The sequence below is a fragment of the Podarcis filfolensis genome, assembly GCF_964270895.1.
Source record: "Podarcis filfolensis genome assembly, chromosome: 11".
In the NCBI taxonomy this organism is placed as follows: Eukaryota; Metazoa; Chordata; class Lepidosauria; order Squamata; family Lacertidae; genus Podarcis; species Podarcis filfolensis.
This window is the reverse complement of record NC_139613.1, coordinates 28764584-28783195: the sequence shown is the minus strand read 5'-3', so window position 1 is coordinate 28783195 and position 18612 is coordinate 28764584. Positions and strand designations below refer to the sequence as shown.

Here is an 18612-nt window from a genome sequence, read left to right as displayed (position 1 = left end):
CGCTCTCCCAATGTCCCCATATGCACCTGTTCCACTTCACAACTTCCCATGTTCGGCATGAAAGTCTGAAGGGGGAATGTTACGAGTGAGTGTGCTTACAATTCTTCTCTTGATTAGGAGCTCTGCATTATCAAGGGTCCTGATCGCAGGGAAGTTTGTAAGCACATTCACCCAAATGCACTTAGAATCCTCCTTCAAATGGTGCTAAATGGTGGGCCTGAAATGGATGTATATATTGGGGGTGGGTTGTGTATGTAACCCCTCCCTCGTTTAAGCCCTATTTAACCTGAATAGGGCTTATGGGAACAGGTACCTCCAGGTGATCTATATATGAGTCTTCTGCTCTGGCAATTTAGTTCAAATCCAGAATTATGGGATGCAATATGAGGGCAGGGTGGGAGGGAGGAAGAAATCATTTCACAATGGATTTAGGTAACCTTCCTCTTAATGGACTGCACTGCCTTGTGAAGTTCTAAGTGACCACGCTAATAGGCATTAGGTAAAACCACTGCACAGAAAGTAACAGTGGGAGGCCAATTACAAACTCCTTTCTGAGACTGAAACTCCAAAAGCCATTTAGTTCCTTACTGTGCTGTATATAGATACATCTGTTTGATATTTTCTGCAATAACTATTTTCTGTGTAATAACTATACTTAAACAAGTTACTCTCCATTACATAAACATGCAGATAAAAAGCTTGTATCATCCATGTACAGTAGCAGCTGGTGAATGATCAAGTTGGCAAATACCTGTAACACTGATGGGACAGTTTATCATAGCTCTAGAAAGGAAAAGAACAGATAACATTAATTAACTTTGCATGTTTGGGTGATTTAGGCTTGATTGTAATCTCTGTTTTACTCAGATCCTTCACACTTATTTGTAGGTGATATAATGATGAATGTATGGAAACAATTTGTTGCACACAAATGCATGAAATCATCAGGATTTCTAAAGTGCTTAAAAGGCACTATTTCTAAAACAAAACATACGTATGTTATCTAAAACTTTAAAAGTTGAAATCAGGGAGACTAAGGCTACAGTTGTAATCACATTTACTTGGGAGTAAGTCCCAATGAGTATAGTAGGCATTACTACCAAGCAAACATGCACAGTATTGGGCTGTAAAAAAATAATCAGTTCTAACTTTTTTCCATCCAATTCTGCACTTGGTGGTGCGTGACAGGTGGCTGATATAATGACACATGCAAATTACCAGTATGGCTTTAGAAAAATGATGTTATTTCTTACTCAAATAAAAAAACTAAAGCCTCAAATCTATCATTATCTTTTTATTGCTGATAACAAAACATTGCTCTGGCAGGGTCCGAGAGCCCTCCTTTGCCATCTCTCTGACTACAGTCCTGAAGCTTGGGCTGTTCAATGAAAGATGTAGATTGTCCAGTGCTTTTTTTCTAGAAAAAAGGTGCTAGTACTCAGCCTACAAGGGAGGGCTCTCAGACCCTGCCAGAGCATTGCACCTCCCTTCCTAAGCTGGCCAGAAGCTTCCCAGGCTTTGAGAAGGGGGGGTGTGAGGGATCCTGCAGCCCTCCTGCCTCCTTCCCAAAACTGGGCAAGCTTTAGGAAGGAGGTGGGAGGGCTCTCAGACCCTGCCAGAACATAATGCCTCCTTCCCTAAGCCAGGCAGAAGCTTCCTGGGCTTTGGGGGAAAGGTGCAAGGCTCTGAGGGGGATGGAGGTGCTGGTACTGCATATCAGTGCACACCACAAGACAAAAAGCACTGAGTTTGTCCGTATATTTTTCTCAGTATCTGAGAAACAGGTTAGCATGGTGAATTTCCTTCTGAATAAAATGTGTGTGATTAGGAATACAGAGGAAGAATACAGAAACAGTTAAAAAATAACAACCCACAAAGGGCACATGCTCAAGGCAAAACTGAAGGCAAAGTTGCAATCAAAAAGCCATCTAGCACTGAGATAGCTGTTAGAATTCCTGCTCCATGACCTAAACACATGACCTCTGAAAATGTAGCTTCTCTATTTCTAAATAGCCTGTTATGGTGATATCTAGAAATTAATTTGCAAGATTCAGACCTGATAAAGAAAAATAAGGCATTCTGGTTTTACTTACTCCTGCAAAGGAGTGAGGTACTTATTCATGTCCATTAAAATCATTTTATAAATATGAAGTGAACTGTTCTCTATCACTTCTGTAACAAGCATGTAAGGGCAAAATATAAAAAGAAACACAAAGCACTGTGGATGCATTTTGAGCTCTCTGTGTGTATGTGTGCCCACAGTATTCCAGCAAAGCAAATGCTAGAATATCATCCTGCTACTCCGTGCTGGCTTATGCTTTAACTACTGCTTCCTCCACCTGTTGGGGAATGAAGCAGCCCACAGCCAGTTGACTGAGGTGGGAGCATTATACTGTTTGCTTCCATCACAGGCATCCAGCTGCAAGCACTTTCTTTTTCAGGAAGATGTGGCGGTGGTAGTGAGTGGGCAGGTGATTGAGCAGGGAAAGAAACCACACCACAGTGGAGTACCAGAGATGGAAGAAATGCAACCACCTCTTGCGTCAGGCAACAAGCCATAGACAGCATCTATCAACGGGAGGAGGAGGGGACCGTGACAGCAGCAGCCAGAACATTCAGCGGGAAGAAGATAATATATAATCATAGAATTGTAGAGCTGGAAGGGTCATCTAGTACAACCCCCTGCAATGCAAGAATCTCAACTAAACAGTTCTTGGTTTCAACGGCAGATCTTTCTTTGTTATGTCTCTGCATGGTTGTTAATTCAGCCTTGGAAATAAACCCACAAAAGTCATCAGTCTGCTAAGAGGTTAGCACTGTGCATTTTCAGATGAATTTCCATAGGAAGGGGCTTTTCTTCTCTCATGGCTAGAACAGAAACAAAGTGGACTGACAGAGAAGGGCTCTCTCATGAGTTCCATCCATCCTCCACCAGCTTGCTCACTGGCCAACATGGAATTCTTGGGTGGATAAGGGCTACAACCAGGCAATTTGTTAAAGCCATGGTTCCCTTGATTCTATGAAGATCAGATTATATTGATGACTTGAAGAATACTTATTAGAGTTGTCAGTTAAGGAAACCAAGACAGAAAAATGAGAAAGCATCATCTTTAGACTGTAAGTCTAAGTGAAGCTTAGCAAGGTTTGAAGGAATCAGTAGCAACCAGGTGAGGAGACTGAAGGAACCAGGACAGATTGGAACAATGTACATTTTGTACTTAACAACCTGTAATTAAGATTAAGTAACATAATTATGCAACTGCAAAATCTAAAGGATTCCAACAGCCCAACACATTTGATGAGTTATATTGCATGAAAAATTGCAAAATTAGATGATCAGGTGATTTTTAGATGAAAGTTGTAATTATTGGATTAATGTCATAATTTTCTGATTTTAATTAAACCCTGCTTGTAAGTACATCCATTCATTCTGATGCAATTTCTGGCAGATGTAACGCAGAAAACATCTGCTTACACCCTTGAACACATTAACAGATGTCATACCATCTGATATTTAATACAGAACCTATAGTAATAAATCTTCCCTGTTCAATATTTCTATTATTAAAAGAAGCCACACCTGAGTGGTGAACACAATAACCTGCCCCAGCTTGGAACAAGAGATGCTATCTCTCTTGTATTTAAAAGGAATTTATCTTATCCTATATACCGTATATAATGTAGTATCTCCTGAATCTTGCTCTTTCAGATCCATTTCTCCACTGTGTCTTTTGCTACTATTTTCAGCTGTGGGGGAGGAGGTTCTTATTCTTCCGCTACAACACATTGATCACAGCTAACTTTTTTATGCATTAGATTAAAAAAACCCCAGCCCTACCATTAGATTGAGACAACCAACCATAGCTGTCAACATTTTCCTTTTTTAAAGGGAAATTCCCTTATTCCAAATAGGATTCCTCGCAAAAGGGAAAAGTTGACAGCTATACAACCAACCCAGGCAGGAGGTGCCATGGGTGTGAGTAGCCCCCACAACCACTCCCCAGGGTCCTCCCCCCTCCACCATTCCTATCCTACTGAGCCAGCAACCCACCAGTAGTGATGCTTGCTTGTTGCTGGACTGGGCAAGTGAGATGTTTCCCAACATATCAGAGGCAGCAATGATGGGAAATACCCATAATCATAGGAGCCAACTCCTTGGGGTCGATGTCCCTTTGCTCTTCGCAATAAAATATCGGGGGGGCTGCCCCACGTTGATGGACATTGGCATTCAAATGGTATGCATGTGCCACATATTACACTGGTCAACAACAAATTTGTTGTCTGCGTTTTTTCAGTTGATTTAGGACAAATCTGATGCGCTGAATCCAAAAAGCACATTGGTTTTGCTCAATCAGGTCAAGTTTTTGAGCTATGGCCACATGTCGTTTTTTTACATTTTTGTTCACATGTACGCTTGTGTGGAGCATTTTAGAAGAAGTTGGTGGGGGTAAAATGCCATGTCAAATAATTGTTTTGATTGGAAATGATTATTTTAATGACAAGAAGTATTCAGGTCTGATAGTTCTGGGTGATTATGTCGAAAAGGAATCAGTTTGAAGTCATAAAACCTCGAAATCTTCCATAAATTGGTGCAGCAAAGCATAAAGTTGGGGGATCAAAACTAAGTTAATGGGGCAGCCGTCCCACGAAGAATTGTCAAAGGACTCTGCCGAACTGTTGGCATCCAGATTGAAGGAAAAAACCCTCCTCTCTGACAGTGCTCGCTTCAGCTTCTTCCGCAACAGGCATCAAGAGTACCTCCGTTTTTTCTCAGAAGAGAAGGACTTGGTGTACTGTGCAGATATTGCTCAGCTTCTGCTCAAGCTTGGAGTGCCACAGTACGAACCCAAAGATTGGAGACTGTTCATTGACAGCAGCAAGCGATCACTGAAATGTGTTCTGCTACACAACGGCAACCAGTTTGCCTCTATACCCCTGGCTCACTCGAGTACACTGAAGGAGAACTATGAAGCGGTGAAGTATGTGCTGGAGAAAATTGGTTATGATCAGCATAAGTGGTTTATTTGTGTTGACCTGAAGATGGTGAACTTTTTGTTGGGACAACAATCTGACTTCACCAAGTACCCATGTTTTCTGTGCATGTGGGATAGTAGGGACCGTGCTCAGCATTACACGAAGGACTGGCCTGTGTGGGAGGAATTGGTGCCTTGCAAAGAAAGGAACGTCATCAACGACCCTCTGGTGGACAGAGACAGAATACTCTTCCCACCGCTGCACATCAAGCTCGGCTTAATCAAGCAGTTCACCAAGGCTCTGGACAAGGATGGTGACTGCTTCACTTACTTGTGCCAGGCTTTTCCAGGATTGATCATGGAGAAGTTGAAAGCTGGCATCTTTGACGGTCCTCAGATCTGTCAGCTCATCAGAGATCCAGAGTTCGGAAACTCAATGAACGAAGTGGAACTGGAAGCGTGGAAGGCATTTGTTCTGGCAGTGAAGAACTTTCTTGGCAACAATAAGGCCAGAAACTACGCAGAACTTGTCAACAACATGCTGACTGCTTTCAGAAACCTGGGCTGCAACATGAGCATCAAGATGCACTACCTATTTTCACATATGGACCGGTTTCCTGAGAACCTGGGTTCAATGAGTGACGAGCAGGGGGAGAGATTCCATCAGGACATGAAAGAGATGGAGACCAGGTATCAGGGTCACTGGGACGCAGTCATGATGGCTGACTACTGTTGGACTCTGAAGAAAGACCTTCCTGCCGCTGAGCATTCCAGGAGTTCCAAGAAACGGAAGTTCAAGCCCTGATGTTTGAAAAAAGGTGAAGCAACATGCAATTTACGTGTACTTACCTTTATCAATTCCCACCATTCAGTTTACAGTAATCGATGTTTCTATCAGGTAATCAATATATGTTGTTGGAAAAACATTTTTTTCTCTTAAAAACATATTTAGGATGATATGTGTTGACAAAAATCAGCTGATAATGCCACAAAAATGTAATTGATTTTGTCACAAGATTTGATTTTTTTCAAATCAACATAGCACAAAAACCTGACCTGATGGAGAGAAACGGATGCCATTTCCTGATTCAGCAGTGCAAAAATACCCTAAATCAGTTGTAGAAATCTAGACAACATTCAAAAAGTAAAAAAATTGTTGCCCAGTGTTATGATCAATTATGCAGGGCGCGGCTTACCTGCCCCCCCAATATTTTATTAAAGTTGGCACCCCTACCCCTAATGAGGTGAGCAGGCATTCCAGCAGGCATCACATATGTATTGCTCTGCTCACATGATACATGTTGGTGGTGGTAGTAGCTATGGTGCCGCTGTTGCTTTACAGCATTTGAGTGGGAAGTGAAAAGACACCAGGTGGAGCAGTGAGCAAGCGGCACCACAGTGTTGGAGGAAAGAGCTGCATGTGCCCCACATACTGCCCTGCACTCCCTATTGTAGCCTGCTGTCTTGTAGTGCAGTAAAACACGCACCTTGTTAGTTCATAATAAAGTAAGATTGAACTGCCTATCAATTGGTTTCTGCATGTAGAATGCAGAGGGCACTATCTTTAGCATTTGCCTCAAGAAGCAAGTTGCCTTGGGTTAGTCCTGATTAGGTGATGAAAGTAAAAAAAAAATCTAATTAAAATATTTTAATCATGAACCAATCTATGAATATGTGAATTTTAACACATATAGTAGCTCTGTTGATTACAGCGTGCTGCTGATAATGCCATGGTTGAAGGTTTGATCCCCATAAGGCACATCTGAATGTTCCTGCATTGCAGGGAGTTGGACTAGATGATCCTAAGGGTCCCTTGCAACTCTATGAATTTATGATTCAAGTCTATGATTCAAGGTATGCTATATTTATCATAAAACTATGCTATATTTATCCTAATAGCAGAATTTGGTCAAAATAAAGTTCTGCTGGATCTGGATTTGACATTAATAAACTAAATCTAGCTCAATATTCAAATAATGGATCAATGCCACTTCCAAATGGAATTATGACTCAGTTTTTTACATAAGAACAAACAAATGTCCACCTGCACACTGTCTTCAAACTCTGATATTTCCAAGAGTGTAATTTAATAAAAGGACATGCATAGATACAGTACCTAAACCAGGACAGCAGGCACTAGTCTACACAATTCCATGTTTTACAAGGCATACAGAAATGAAATATATATCTTTTCATGCAAAGCAGCAAATTTATTTGTTTGTTTCATATTTGCATGAAGTACATAACTTGTTTCTTTTTGAAAAAATGATGACCCCCCAGTGGTGCAATGGGTCAGTGCATCTGGCTGTTAACAAGAAAGTTGGTGGTTCAAGTCCACCCAGGGACGGGTGTGGGCAGGGTTTCTATATTGCAGGGGGTTGGACTAGATAACCCTCAGGTCCTTTCCAACGCTACAATTCTATGATTCTATGAAAATGGATAACATAGTTAATTACATTCCTCAGTTAACATAATCCAACATTCTTCAGTAACGACACCCTCAGGATTAGTAAAATTCATACTTATGTAACTGTTCTCACTATCCTATGCAAATATGTACTTCTTTAAAATAACCTGGAACATTCTCACATAAGTTACACTTAAAAATAAAACAAAAATTCCACCCCTTTACTACTTGTGCACAAACTAAAAGGTAATTTAGTTATTAATTGCCATTCACTGGTATTCTTAAAATACCACTATCCTAGTCTGAATCCCAGGAATCCTTGTTTGAAGAAAGCTCTTGTTTTTGAAATTATCATTTGGATATCTGACTGGATGCATTTTACATTCTACCTCAGGAGATTGGGAATGTAAGCAGACAACACAGGATAAATAATTTCTTCTATGTAACTGACAAACAGAAAATCATAAGTCCTTTATATTTTTTCTCTACTTTTTTCTTCTTCTTATACAGTGGTACCTCGGGTTACATACACTTCAGGTTACACACTCCGCTAACCTAGAAATAGTGCTTCAGGTTAAGAACTTTGTTTCAGGATAAGAACAGAAATTGGGCTCCAGCGGCGTGGCGGCAGCAGGAGGCCCCATTAGCTAAAGTGGTGCTTCAGGTTAAGAACAGTTTCAGGTTAAGTACGGACCTCCGGAATGAATTAAGTACTTAACCCGAGGTACCACTGTATACGTCTCTTCTTTTTTCTTCTCTCTCCCTCTCTTTACTATGATGTCCTCTGCTCTGGGCTGTTATTGGGGTTCAGGATTACACACACTTGAAGATTATGGATGGGTGGAAGGACCCTGGATAAGAGCCAGGGAAGGGAAGACCTCCCAGGGTGAGTGACTGGAAGAAGACAGGAGAGCTCCCAGGTGAGATAAGGGTTAAGAGCAATGATTTTTTTCCTAGATAAATAGGTGCTGGTACTCACCATGAAGATATTACAATAAGTGCCACACAACTAAAAAAGAGGTGCTGGTACTGTGTACCCTTGCACACCCCCTGAAAAAAGCACTGGTTAAGAGTCAGGACTCTGCATTTTCTTTTCTCTTTGTTTTTATCTAGGTTCATTCCTTTTGTTTTATTGTATCACAAAAAAAGTTTTAATAAAATCTTACGGGGGAAAAGAAAGAAAACTATGTTCCTGTTTCTTGAGAACCAAATATTTGTATATCATTTACTTATTTATTTAAAAGGGAGGATATGCTGGGTTTACTCCTGCCAAGAACTTACCAGTAGCTAGACTGATATGAAAGTTTTAAGGAAATGTGGTATTTAGAGCACATTTCCACTGCAGTGTGGTAAAGGTAAGAGAGAGGTTAGTAGCTCAGGCCTTGCCAAAAACCTCTGAGATTTTGCCACTCCATATAGATTCAGGAGCTTGATAAAGAAGCCCTGTTCACAAGACATACTGTTATTTGTGAAATAGTGACGTGTGGTGTTGGGAGAGGGATTGCACCGGCTGCCTGTGCCCCCAACACCATTGATCTCACAACCCCTTTCCTTCTTTTGTATTCGTTAACTGAACTTGAGGAGGCAAGGATTGCGAGACACACCTTCAGTGAACCTTAATTGCCATTTTTATAGTGAACCCTACCTGAACCGTTTGACTGAAGACTATGTTTCCAAATAAGGGACCTAAAAAAAGCACATTGAAATCCCAGGGGTGGGTGGTTGTATGCTTAGGACCTTAAGCGGCTTTTGTTTTCAGTTTGGGGTGTTATGTGGAGGAGAGAGTAGGCAGTCATTTAGCACGGTTATATGGGCGGAAGGGCCACACACACCATTAATTTTACCATGCATCTGAATGAGTAACAGAAGCAACTGGCATATCCTGGTCAACGGGAGGCCTTTATTACAGGACCAACTGTAATCCTATACCAGATGAGCAAGCCCCACTGAACTCAGAGCGGCTTACTTCTGAGTAGCCACACGCCCTTTGCCAGTATTCAAACACTTACAGGCAGCCCCAGAGGGTGACTTGTGACGCCTCTGTGAAGTGTTTGCACAACTAATTGTAACGTGTGTGTGTGTGTGTGTGTGTGTGTGTGTGTGTGTGTGTGTGTTTGTCACCTCCTGGCAAGCAGCTCCTCTTCGTCCCCGTCGCTCTCAGGGACAGAACCCTCCACTATCGTCTCATCGCTGTCGGTCTCGCAGGTGCCGCCTCCCTCCGACATGGCTGCTACTTACGCCCCTCACCCCCCCAACTCCCTCTCAGGGACTTTTGCTCTTTGCCCGAAGCCAATTCCCCCTCCTTGCAAACGACCACAGGGCCCCCGGCCCAACCGAAAGCCGCCTTCTCCTCAGGCAACACTTCCGCCCCTAGAAACTCTCTGAGGGGAGGCCCGGTGCATTTCGGGGGTCGTAGTCCTCCGCGCAAGATCCTGGTCCCTGACTAAGGCAAGGAGCGTGTATCGTGCGGGAATTGGGGGGCGGGTGGGCGGTGAGAGTGTCAAGCGAAAGGGCATCCGAAAACACGTATTTATTTAGTTACTTTACATGTCGTTGTTGCTGTTTTCCAGAGCACCTTACAGGAGGAAAGGACTTGGGATGATGATGATGATGATTTTATACCCCACTCATCTGGCTGAGTTTGCCCAGTCACTCTGCTCGGCTCCCAAAAGACTATTAAAAACACGATAAAGAGGTAGCTGTGCAAGGCGGCCGCTTATAACGAAAACAAATAAATTACAAACGAGTAAGAGATGAGAAAGTGCTACCCATTAGCTGGGCAGAACACGGGGACGATTGCCAGCCGAGAGAGATCACTTGGCAAGATTTCTGAATCTTAACTTCCGCTGCTGAAATACAATTAAAAAGGTATGCATTTAATAGGGAGTTAAATGCGTTCAGGGACACAGGGCTGATTTGCAGGTAAACTGGATGTAGGCCAGTACCTTGTATTTTAATTTCAAAAAAATCACTTCCACGCTTTCCTTTTCATTCACATCTTCTGTTCCCTGCGCATCAAACGTTGCCACAGTTTTGGAGCATAGCTTCTGTTCCTTGAACAGCTACATGACCTAAACAGGCAAAGCCTTTACCCCCACATCCCTCTTATTTATGCCCTGAAATCATTCCCCTGCTCAGTTTCTGCATAAAAGCACATAAGCTTTTTTATTCATAACTTTGCTGTAGCTACGGCAAACTGGTTATGTGAAGAGATGGTTTATGAATCATAAGTCATCTCTTCATGTGCCATGCATTTTTTTGAGAAAATGCAGTCAACAGCTTATATTTGCCGTAGCTGATTCACGCCACTAGTTTACCACACCTCAATTCAGTATGGGTGGATTACTGAAAAAGAAACTCAGAAACAGATTGTGTGCATTGGCCTAATGTCAGATTTTATTGCTAGAATCTGGATGCATAACAAAATACTTTGGACTTCAAGCATTTACCCTAATCCACTTAACCTGGAGCAATCATCATTTGTATTATTTGTAAAATATTTTATTTTCTTCAGTATAAAAAACAAATATACATGCAAACTTGTAGAAAAGTCCTTGCCTGGTAACCACACATGGACTTCCCTAGTATACTGTATGCAGATTGTGAACTTCAGCTTCCCTCAGGTTAACTCAGGGCTTTCTTTTTCCTACATTTGTTCCAGCTATATATAAAAATTAAAATAAAACCAGTTCCACACCTATAATCATCTCCCTGCCTTTAGATACTCTAGAGCACTTGGAAGGCAGAAACTTAGAAGGTAGAGCCTTTAGTGGCATGGAAATTAGACTAATTTTCTGTCTGCCAAACAACTATCAAACTGTTTGTTGTTGTTGTTTAGTCGTGTCCGACTCTTCGTGGACCAGAGCACGCCAGGCACTCCTGTCTTACACAGCCTCCCGCAGTTTGGTCAAACTCATGCTGGTAGCTTCGAGAACACTGTCCAACTATCTCGTCCTCTGTCGTCCCCTTCTCCTTGTGCCCTCCATCTTTTCCAGCATCAGGGTATTTTCCAGGGAGTCTTCTCTTCTCACGAGGTGGCTAAAGTATTGGAGCCTCAGCTTCACGATCTGTCCTTCCAGGGCTGATTTCCTTAAGAATGGATAGGTTTGATCTTCTTGCAGTACATGGGACTCTCAAGAGTCTCCTCCAGCACACCCTGCCAAACCAAAAAAAATCTCAAAACCAAAACGTTGGCAAAATGTTGAGCTCCATTTGAAATATTAGTTCTGTCCTAAGTATTTCTTCAAATGGTTGAAATGATTTCAACTCTAGCAGCACAATTCAAGTTTTCTCAAAATACTCTGTGACAGAGAACATATAATCAAATCCCGCAGGTGCAATGCAATTTCTGTCGGGGTTGTTTTTTTTAAATTAACCATATTTAAGTATGACCACTGTGGCCAGAGGAAATAGCTTCTCTGACTGCCTTTCACCACCCAGGCTAGAGGGTTTTACCCTGTTTCTGTATCTTCAGATCTGCCTTTTATTGTGCTTTGTTGAACTACTTTGAGTGTAATGTATACGGAAAAGTGGCATACAACTACTAACCAAGCTGCAGTCTTAAGCACACTTACCTGGGAGTCAGTCCCTTGAATTCAATAGGACTTATTTCTGTGACAGACATGACTAGGATTGCACTATTATTTATTTCCTTAAACAAAGCCCAAGTAACTACCATTTTGAGGTCACAGGGTAGGTTACAACAATTTTAAAATGCAGTAGTAAAATCAGTTAACACTGTTGGTAACTACTCTGTTTTTCTATAGGTGATATATAATTATAATAATTGCTATTTGATTGCAATTCTATTTCATTACCATGTTATTATTATATTTATATGTCACAATAGTGACACAGCAGATGTGTGAATAACTTGCAGTATGTGTGTACTACAGAATGGCTTGCTGAAAAATATTAGGGAGGCATTGACCCCCTCACTAAGTAGTATACTATAGTGGCATGTTCTGAAATGACAAGCCTCGTAGCCACATCCTTCTGAGTCTACATAACAAAAATGAAGTTTTGACCAATGTAGGCTATGGTTTCAATACTAAGCCACCTTTTCTCTCCCCTGACCCCCAGCCTAAGACTGCATGCAAAAGGTTGCTTAATATTGTGTAACATTTTGATCAGAATGAAGGCATTTTGGAATTTCTCAAAATAAAAGTAGCAGCACCTTTTTCTGCTTAGCTTACAGGTATTTGGTGGGTTTCTCTCTGAGAAAAACTTGCTTATTTGACATGCAAAATATTGGCACAAAGCACCCCAGGAAATCAGTGTCAGTGCTTCATCCCTGCTCCACTGCACTGCTGTATAAAAACTTCAAGCTGTAAATAATAAAGCAAACAACTGACACAGAGGGCAGCTATATCAGAGGCATAGTGGGGGGCAGCACTTAACAAGGGGCCTACAGAGCGCCCAAGCCATGTGTCTCTCCTGGGAGTGAGGTGGTGGCTCAGGCATCTACAGGCTCTGAGTCTGCGCTGTTCGAAAGGGCAGTGCGGGGTTTGCATCCACCAGTTGCCTCCCTCTCAGCCGCCCTACAGCTGATGTGGAGGTGGCAAGTAGACTTCCTGAAGGCTGTATGCTGCTCGAAAAAGCAACGCGGACCTGCAGGGTGCCAGAGAGGAACGTGGCTCGGACACTGGGATTCTAGCATGCCCTGCCCCGCGCTGTGGGCGCCTCACCCTGCGGCGCCTCACCCCACCCCCACGGGCGCCCTGCCCCACCCCCATGCACACCCTGCACCCCAGGTGCCCAAGCGGCTAGCTACACAAGTACAGTGGTACCTCGGGTTACAAATGCTTCGGGTTACAAATGCTTCAGGTTACAGACTCCGCTAACCCGGTAGTAGTACCTCGGGTTAAGAACGTTACTTCAGGATGAGAACAGAAATCGTGTGGCAGTGGGAGGCTAAAGTGGTTAAGAACAGTTTCAGGTTAAGAACGGAGCTCTGAAACAAAGTAAGTTCTTAACCAGAGGTACCACTGTATTACAAGTGAAATTAGGTCCACTTCCCATGTCCCCAACTAATATTTGTGGTCCTTAATAGCAAATGCCCCTCTGTCTTTCACATCTGTTGTGTGTAACTAGAGAAGTCTGCTTGAAAGTGATTGCCCGAGAGAAGGGCTGTAGCTCAGTGGGTAGAGCATTTGCTTTGCCTGCAGAAAGCCCCGGGTTCAATTCCTGACAGCATCTCCAGGTAGGGGCTGGAGAAGAGAGTCCCTGCATGAAAGCTTGGAGAGCCATTGCTGCCAGTTAGTGTAGAGTCTAGACGGACCCAATGGTCTGATTCAGTATAAGGCAGCTCCCTATGCTCCTGCTTGAAAGATAGTATCCAACAGAGTTAGAACAGATGTAAGTTAGTCATTTCCATTATTATTTTTATTAATGGGCGTATTCTGAGAAGGACTAAGAGTATGTTGTCACCCTGGGCTCCCTTGGGAGGAAGGGCAAGACACGTATGCACTAGAATTTGAAACACACAGGACTCATTTTCCCACAGGCTTTTTTGGTACATGGTGCTTCGCAATTGTACATACCTTCATATGATAATGTTGCCTGAAGTAAGAGTTACCTATCTGTGCAGTCTATTAATTAGTCCATTAATTAGTGTGTCCATGCCCCCTAAGCACTGGCGGAAACACACATGCGCGCGCGCACAGTTCCTCGCTTTTAAAAAGTATTTTTTCACACATTTTTTTTTTTAATATACTGGAAGTCTGGTAGGAATATAGTTGCAGTCTGGTAGGAGATGAGGAATGGTACAGCTCTGCAGCATCACTTGGTGACCTATAGGACACTCTCTGTGGCAACAGCAAACCCTTGAGAAGCGCACTCTCAGCACAAAATGGATTAAAACAGCCCCTGCAGAATGCACTTTGGATGACATAGGAATGATGTCATGTGTACAGCACCCACAAAAGTGTTTGTATCCAGCACTGAATGCAAATGATCACACAGTGTATACACACCCAAGCATTGGATACATCCCAATTTAGCTAGATTTAAAGAGCAAAACATCAACCCAGCCAATGCTTTGTTCCCTTAGCAAGTGTGCTTGGGATCAAATTTCAGTTAGGACAAGGGCAGGGTTACACACCTGATTTGACATGGGTTAATCCTAATGTGGCATGGGCTCTTCTGTGCAGGTTATTTAATTTTTAAAGCTATGCAGTGACAAACTTAAGCAAGTCTTGAAAGATATGTGGAAGGTGGAGTTGTAGAACTACAAAGCATGCTCGTGTGTGTATGTGTGTACACACACACACACAGTGCTTTTTTCTAAAAAAATGTTTAAGGGTACTCTCATTTTCCTACTCACATTGAAATACTGCCCCTCAATGAGGCCAAACTTAGATTCACAAAATGTTTAAGGGTATGCGTACCCTTGCGTCCCCCCCGGGGGAAAAAGCAGTATGTGTGTGTGTGTTCATTTAAACAGCCTTAAAATATCAATGACTTCCCTTCTCTTTCCATGGTTCAGTTTGCATAGCATAAATCCCTGCATATTTTATATAAACTAAACCACTCCGTATTCCATTATTACATCCATCAAAACTTACTTACACTGTTGAATTTAACTGAATGCTGCCAACGTTTTCAAGTGTACACAATTTCCCCCCATATATTCAAGAAACATTTTAAAATCTTCTTTAAATGTATGTTCTTCTTGTTCTCCTGTTTTATACGTTAGGTCCGCAAGCTGCGCATATTCCATCAGTTTAAGTTGCCATTCATCTTTAGTTGAGACCTTGCTCGTTTTCCATTTTTGGGCTAACAAAACACAGGCCGCAGTAGTGGCATACATAAATAACCTTTTCTGACACCTGGGAATTTCCATCTGAATTATCCCCAACAAAAAGGACTCTGTTTTTGTTGTTGTTGTTGTTTTGAAAAAGTGCTTTTAAACATTTTTCCCCAGTTCATTATAAATTATTTCCCAGTACTCTTTTACACTTTTACAAAGCATGTTCCCACCAGCCTCCAATGCTCATCTGTGTGGGCTGACATGTCCTTGCCATCCTAGTTACAGCAGCAGAACTTGTAAGTGGACCTTTGTGACTCAAGCACTGAGGAAAGACATTTGTAAGGGGTTCTGCAAAGACATTGATCTGCACTCTTATTGCTGTTAGTAATGGCTGTTTGTGTAAAGATCCATTTTCTCAGAGTTCCCATCAACAAGCTCTCCCTTGTTTGCTTTAGAGGCAGGAGTGGAGAACTTTGGACTCCCGTTTCCAATGGCCAGTGGTAATGGAGTTGCAGTCTATCGACACATGGAGGGCCCCTGTTCTAGAGACATCATTGTGCCTAGTGATTTCTAAACACAAGCGGTTAGGCCCATGCCCTGAGGGGTCAACACAGGGAGCAAAATGGAGCTAGAGTGCACAAGGAAATAAAATGTGAAATGTGAACACCTTGATATGAGATAGGTGTTTCCAGACTGTGGCAACTGTATGGCTATCTGCCACGATTGGCTGTAGAATTGAGTCCTCTGCCTGAGGTGGGCATGTAAGCATGTTCACAAGCTTCCCTTTGAGCAGGAACTTTGATTGCCTTGTGTTCCTGATCAGGGGAGGCTTGTAATCGTGTTCAGGTGAACAGACTTACAACTCCCTCTTCAGACCTTTCTACTTATTTTTAATATTACATTTGTATACTGACCTTCATCCGTACATCTCAGGGCAGTTCCCAGCATAAAAATGGAATATAAAAACACAAAATACATAATGAAAACAAGAAACCCCCCCACAAACCAATAAGATGAGTCTGGCATGCATAGCCTCACATCATCACAGTGCCCCCCCATTTAACACCTGAAGAGGTCTTTAGTCAGTATCCTGTTATTCTCTTTTGAAGCTATGGGGACAGTGAGGAAGAAGATGGGGTTAGTCGTCAGATGCTTCAACTGGAATTTTAAAATGCAAACAACCTCTTGCTAACGTAACATTATGGCAATTTGGGGGGTAGGAGGCCCTTCTGAGCAGACAGGATTTTTGCATGTTCACACCAGTGGTGTCACACCAATATAACTTCCAGATGGCCTGTTTAACAAGCATTCATTGGAGCGATTAGATGGTACTGACTCTTTAATTAGCATTTTTTATTTAATATTGTGAAGATTAGATGTCTTTGTGTAAAGCAAATGTTCTCCCACACTTTCCAGTGCATTTCCTCCACCACTTTCCTTATTGCAAAAGGTCTGATGGGTGGAGATGGGACAGGTGTGTTCTGCAAGAGCTCCAAGTCAGCTTTAATTGTGCAGCCTGAATTTACCACACCAAGAGCCTTTGTGTTCCATCAGTGCAAAGAGATTTAGCGGTGATTTGGTCTTTGTCCACCAGGTGTAACTGTAGGATAGCATTGCAAGGTGAGTCCAACATCAGATGCTTGATGTAAAGAAACCGAGAAAAATAGCATTAACCTCAGAAAGAACTGGCCACAGGGCAGCAGCAACAATTATTATTATTGTAGGTGTATGCAGCAATAAGGCATGGATGTAATTAAAGTATGTTGTAGTAGACCTCCTCTCACTTCAGAAATTGCTTAGCAATGCTCCTCCATTATTGCCACCACACAAGCGTTGCTTAAGCGTTGCTTAACTCCAACTTACTTCCTGCTGCAACTGATGTTTAAGGGAATTCATGTGGATGACAGGCATACTTTGTTCATTGACTATACCTGGAACTCAACTCAACTAATACAGAAAATGAGGAAGTTTAATTTTGCCCTGGTGTGTCCTGGTACTTGCATTTATTCCCCACAAAGTCCACTGCTTACAAATGCCTCTCCACTACTTACAATCATGTGTTTGACAAATTGGGCTCTAGTACACCAAGCCTTATGCTATAATAAAATGAGCTGGTTTTTAAAGTGCCACAAGGCTTTTGTTTTTTTACTGCAACGGACTGATAAACTACCTTTCTAGAAATGGGTAGACATGAGGGAAGGAATCAGAATGGGTGGCCTGAGGGAAGATTGCAGTTGTCTTGGCAAGAGATCATCAGCCAGCCAATGGGCAACATGTTTTGCAATGTGTAAAGAGGATATGGGGCATGACTGAATACCTGGAACAAAGGAGACAGTAATAGCAGGTAATCAAGAGATCAATGGCAAGCAACAGTGGACACCTTTGGTACAGTTGGGTGTGTTGATTACAACATATATTTATCTTCTGCAAATTATAGGGTTGTTGCTGCTGCTTCTTCTTAAGCATTCAGTCGGTAAAGATAAAGGACCCCTGGACAGTTAAGTCCAGTCAAAGGCAACTATGGGGGTGCGGCTCATCTCGCTTTTAGGCCAAGGGAGCCAGCATCTGTCCACAGACAGCTTTCCAGGTCATGTGGCCAGCATGACAAAACCACTTCTGGCACAACGGAAGACCGTGATGGTGTTACTGGGAAATTGGAAAGGGGGGGGTGAGAGACCTCCCCTGCCCAGCCCTGCCTCTCCACACCACAAGGCAAAGACAAAGAGCCTCTGCTGCACATTATCAAGTCTAGCAATTCACTGATAAATGTATCAATGTACTGGCTCAATGTGATAACTTTAGAAATTCATAAGAAATCACATTGTTGTATCAGTCTTCTCAGTTCTAATTTAGGGCATTTAGGACCCAGGGAAGTGATGTTTAAGAGGAGAGGTTAGTGAGTTCACCTTAATCCCCGAGATAGATGTACAGCCCTGCGTCCGCAGGACCTTCCCAAAGATTCATGACCGGTGATATCCTCCAAGAGTCTCACGACAATAACCATCTCAATCACAATGCCTACCTGCCCCATAGTGGGATGAAACCCAGACAAGACAAAGTGGTGACTTGACTCAGGGACCAGGGAACTGTAAATGCTTTCCTTTGTACAGTGGTACCTCGAGTTACAGACACTTCAGGTTACAGACACTTCAGGTTACAGACTCTGCTAACCCAGAAATAGTACCTCAGGTTAAGAACTTTGCTTCAGGATGAGAACAGAAATTGTCCGGTGGTGCAGCAGCAGTGGGAGGCCCCATTAGCTAAAGTGGTGCTTCAGGTTAAGAACAGTTTTTTTTCTTTTTTAAAAATAATTTTTATTAAATTTTCCATTTCAACAATCCAATCAAATCACATTAAATATTCCAAATTATACAAATACATATTATATAGTCCAAATATTCCGCCAAATTATAATTTTTTATTGGGACTTCCCATGCTTCAAGTTCAGTGGGGCTCTGATCATCTTATATCTCTACTGCCTT

General features: G+C 42.4%; 1 protein-coding gene and 1 long non-coding RNA gene across 12 annotated transcripts in view; one reads left to right on the top strand and one right to left on the bottom strand.

The window, feature by feature from the left end:
• ANKRD31 (ankyrin repeat domain 31) overlaps positions 1-9828 on the bottom strand; it is a 49559-nt gene extending 39731 nt beyond the window's left edge. For 6 of the 10 annotated variants that reach the window (XR_014540026.1, XM_083577311.1, XM_083577316.1 and 3 more), the window contains exons 1-2: positions 9502-9828; positions 752-783 (exon numbers count right to left, since the gene is read on the bottom strand). Coding sequence is in view for 7 of the 10 variants with exons in the window: in XM_083577311.1 (XP_083433437.1) it covers positions 752-783; positions 9502-9605 (136 nt within the window). In the remaining 3 variants the exon portion in view is untranslated. Of the gene's footprint in view, positions 1-751; positions 784-8661; positions 8953-9025; positions 9104-9501 lie in introns of those variants that run through there. The other 4 variants (XM_083577313.1, XM_083577314.1, XM_083577317.1 and 1 more) reach the window with 4 other exon arrangements.
• On the top strand, positions 9469-14132 carry LOC310745261. 2 transcript variants are annotated; one of them, XR_014540044.1, is made up of 3 exons: positions 9469-9585; positions 9951-10248; positions 14118-14132. It is a non-coding gene; the product is annotated as an uncharacterized lncRNA (long non-coding RNA). The 2 variants fall into 2 exon arrangements; XR_014540045.1 differs by lacking the exon at positions 14118-14132 and having other exon boundaries at positions 9951-12546.
• The last annotated feature ends 4480 nt before the right edge of the window (positions 14133-18612 follow it).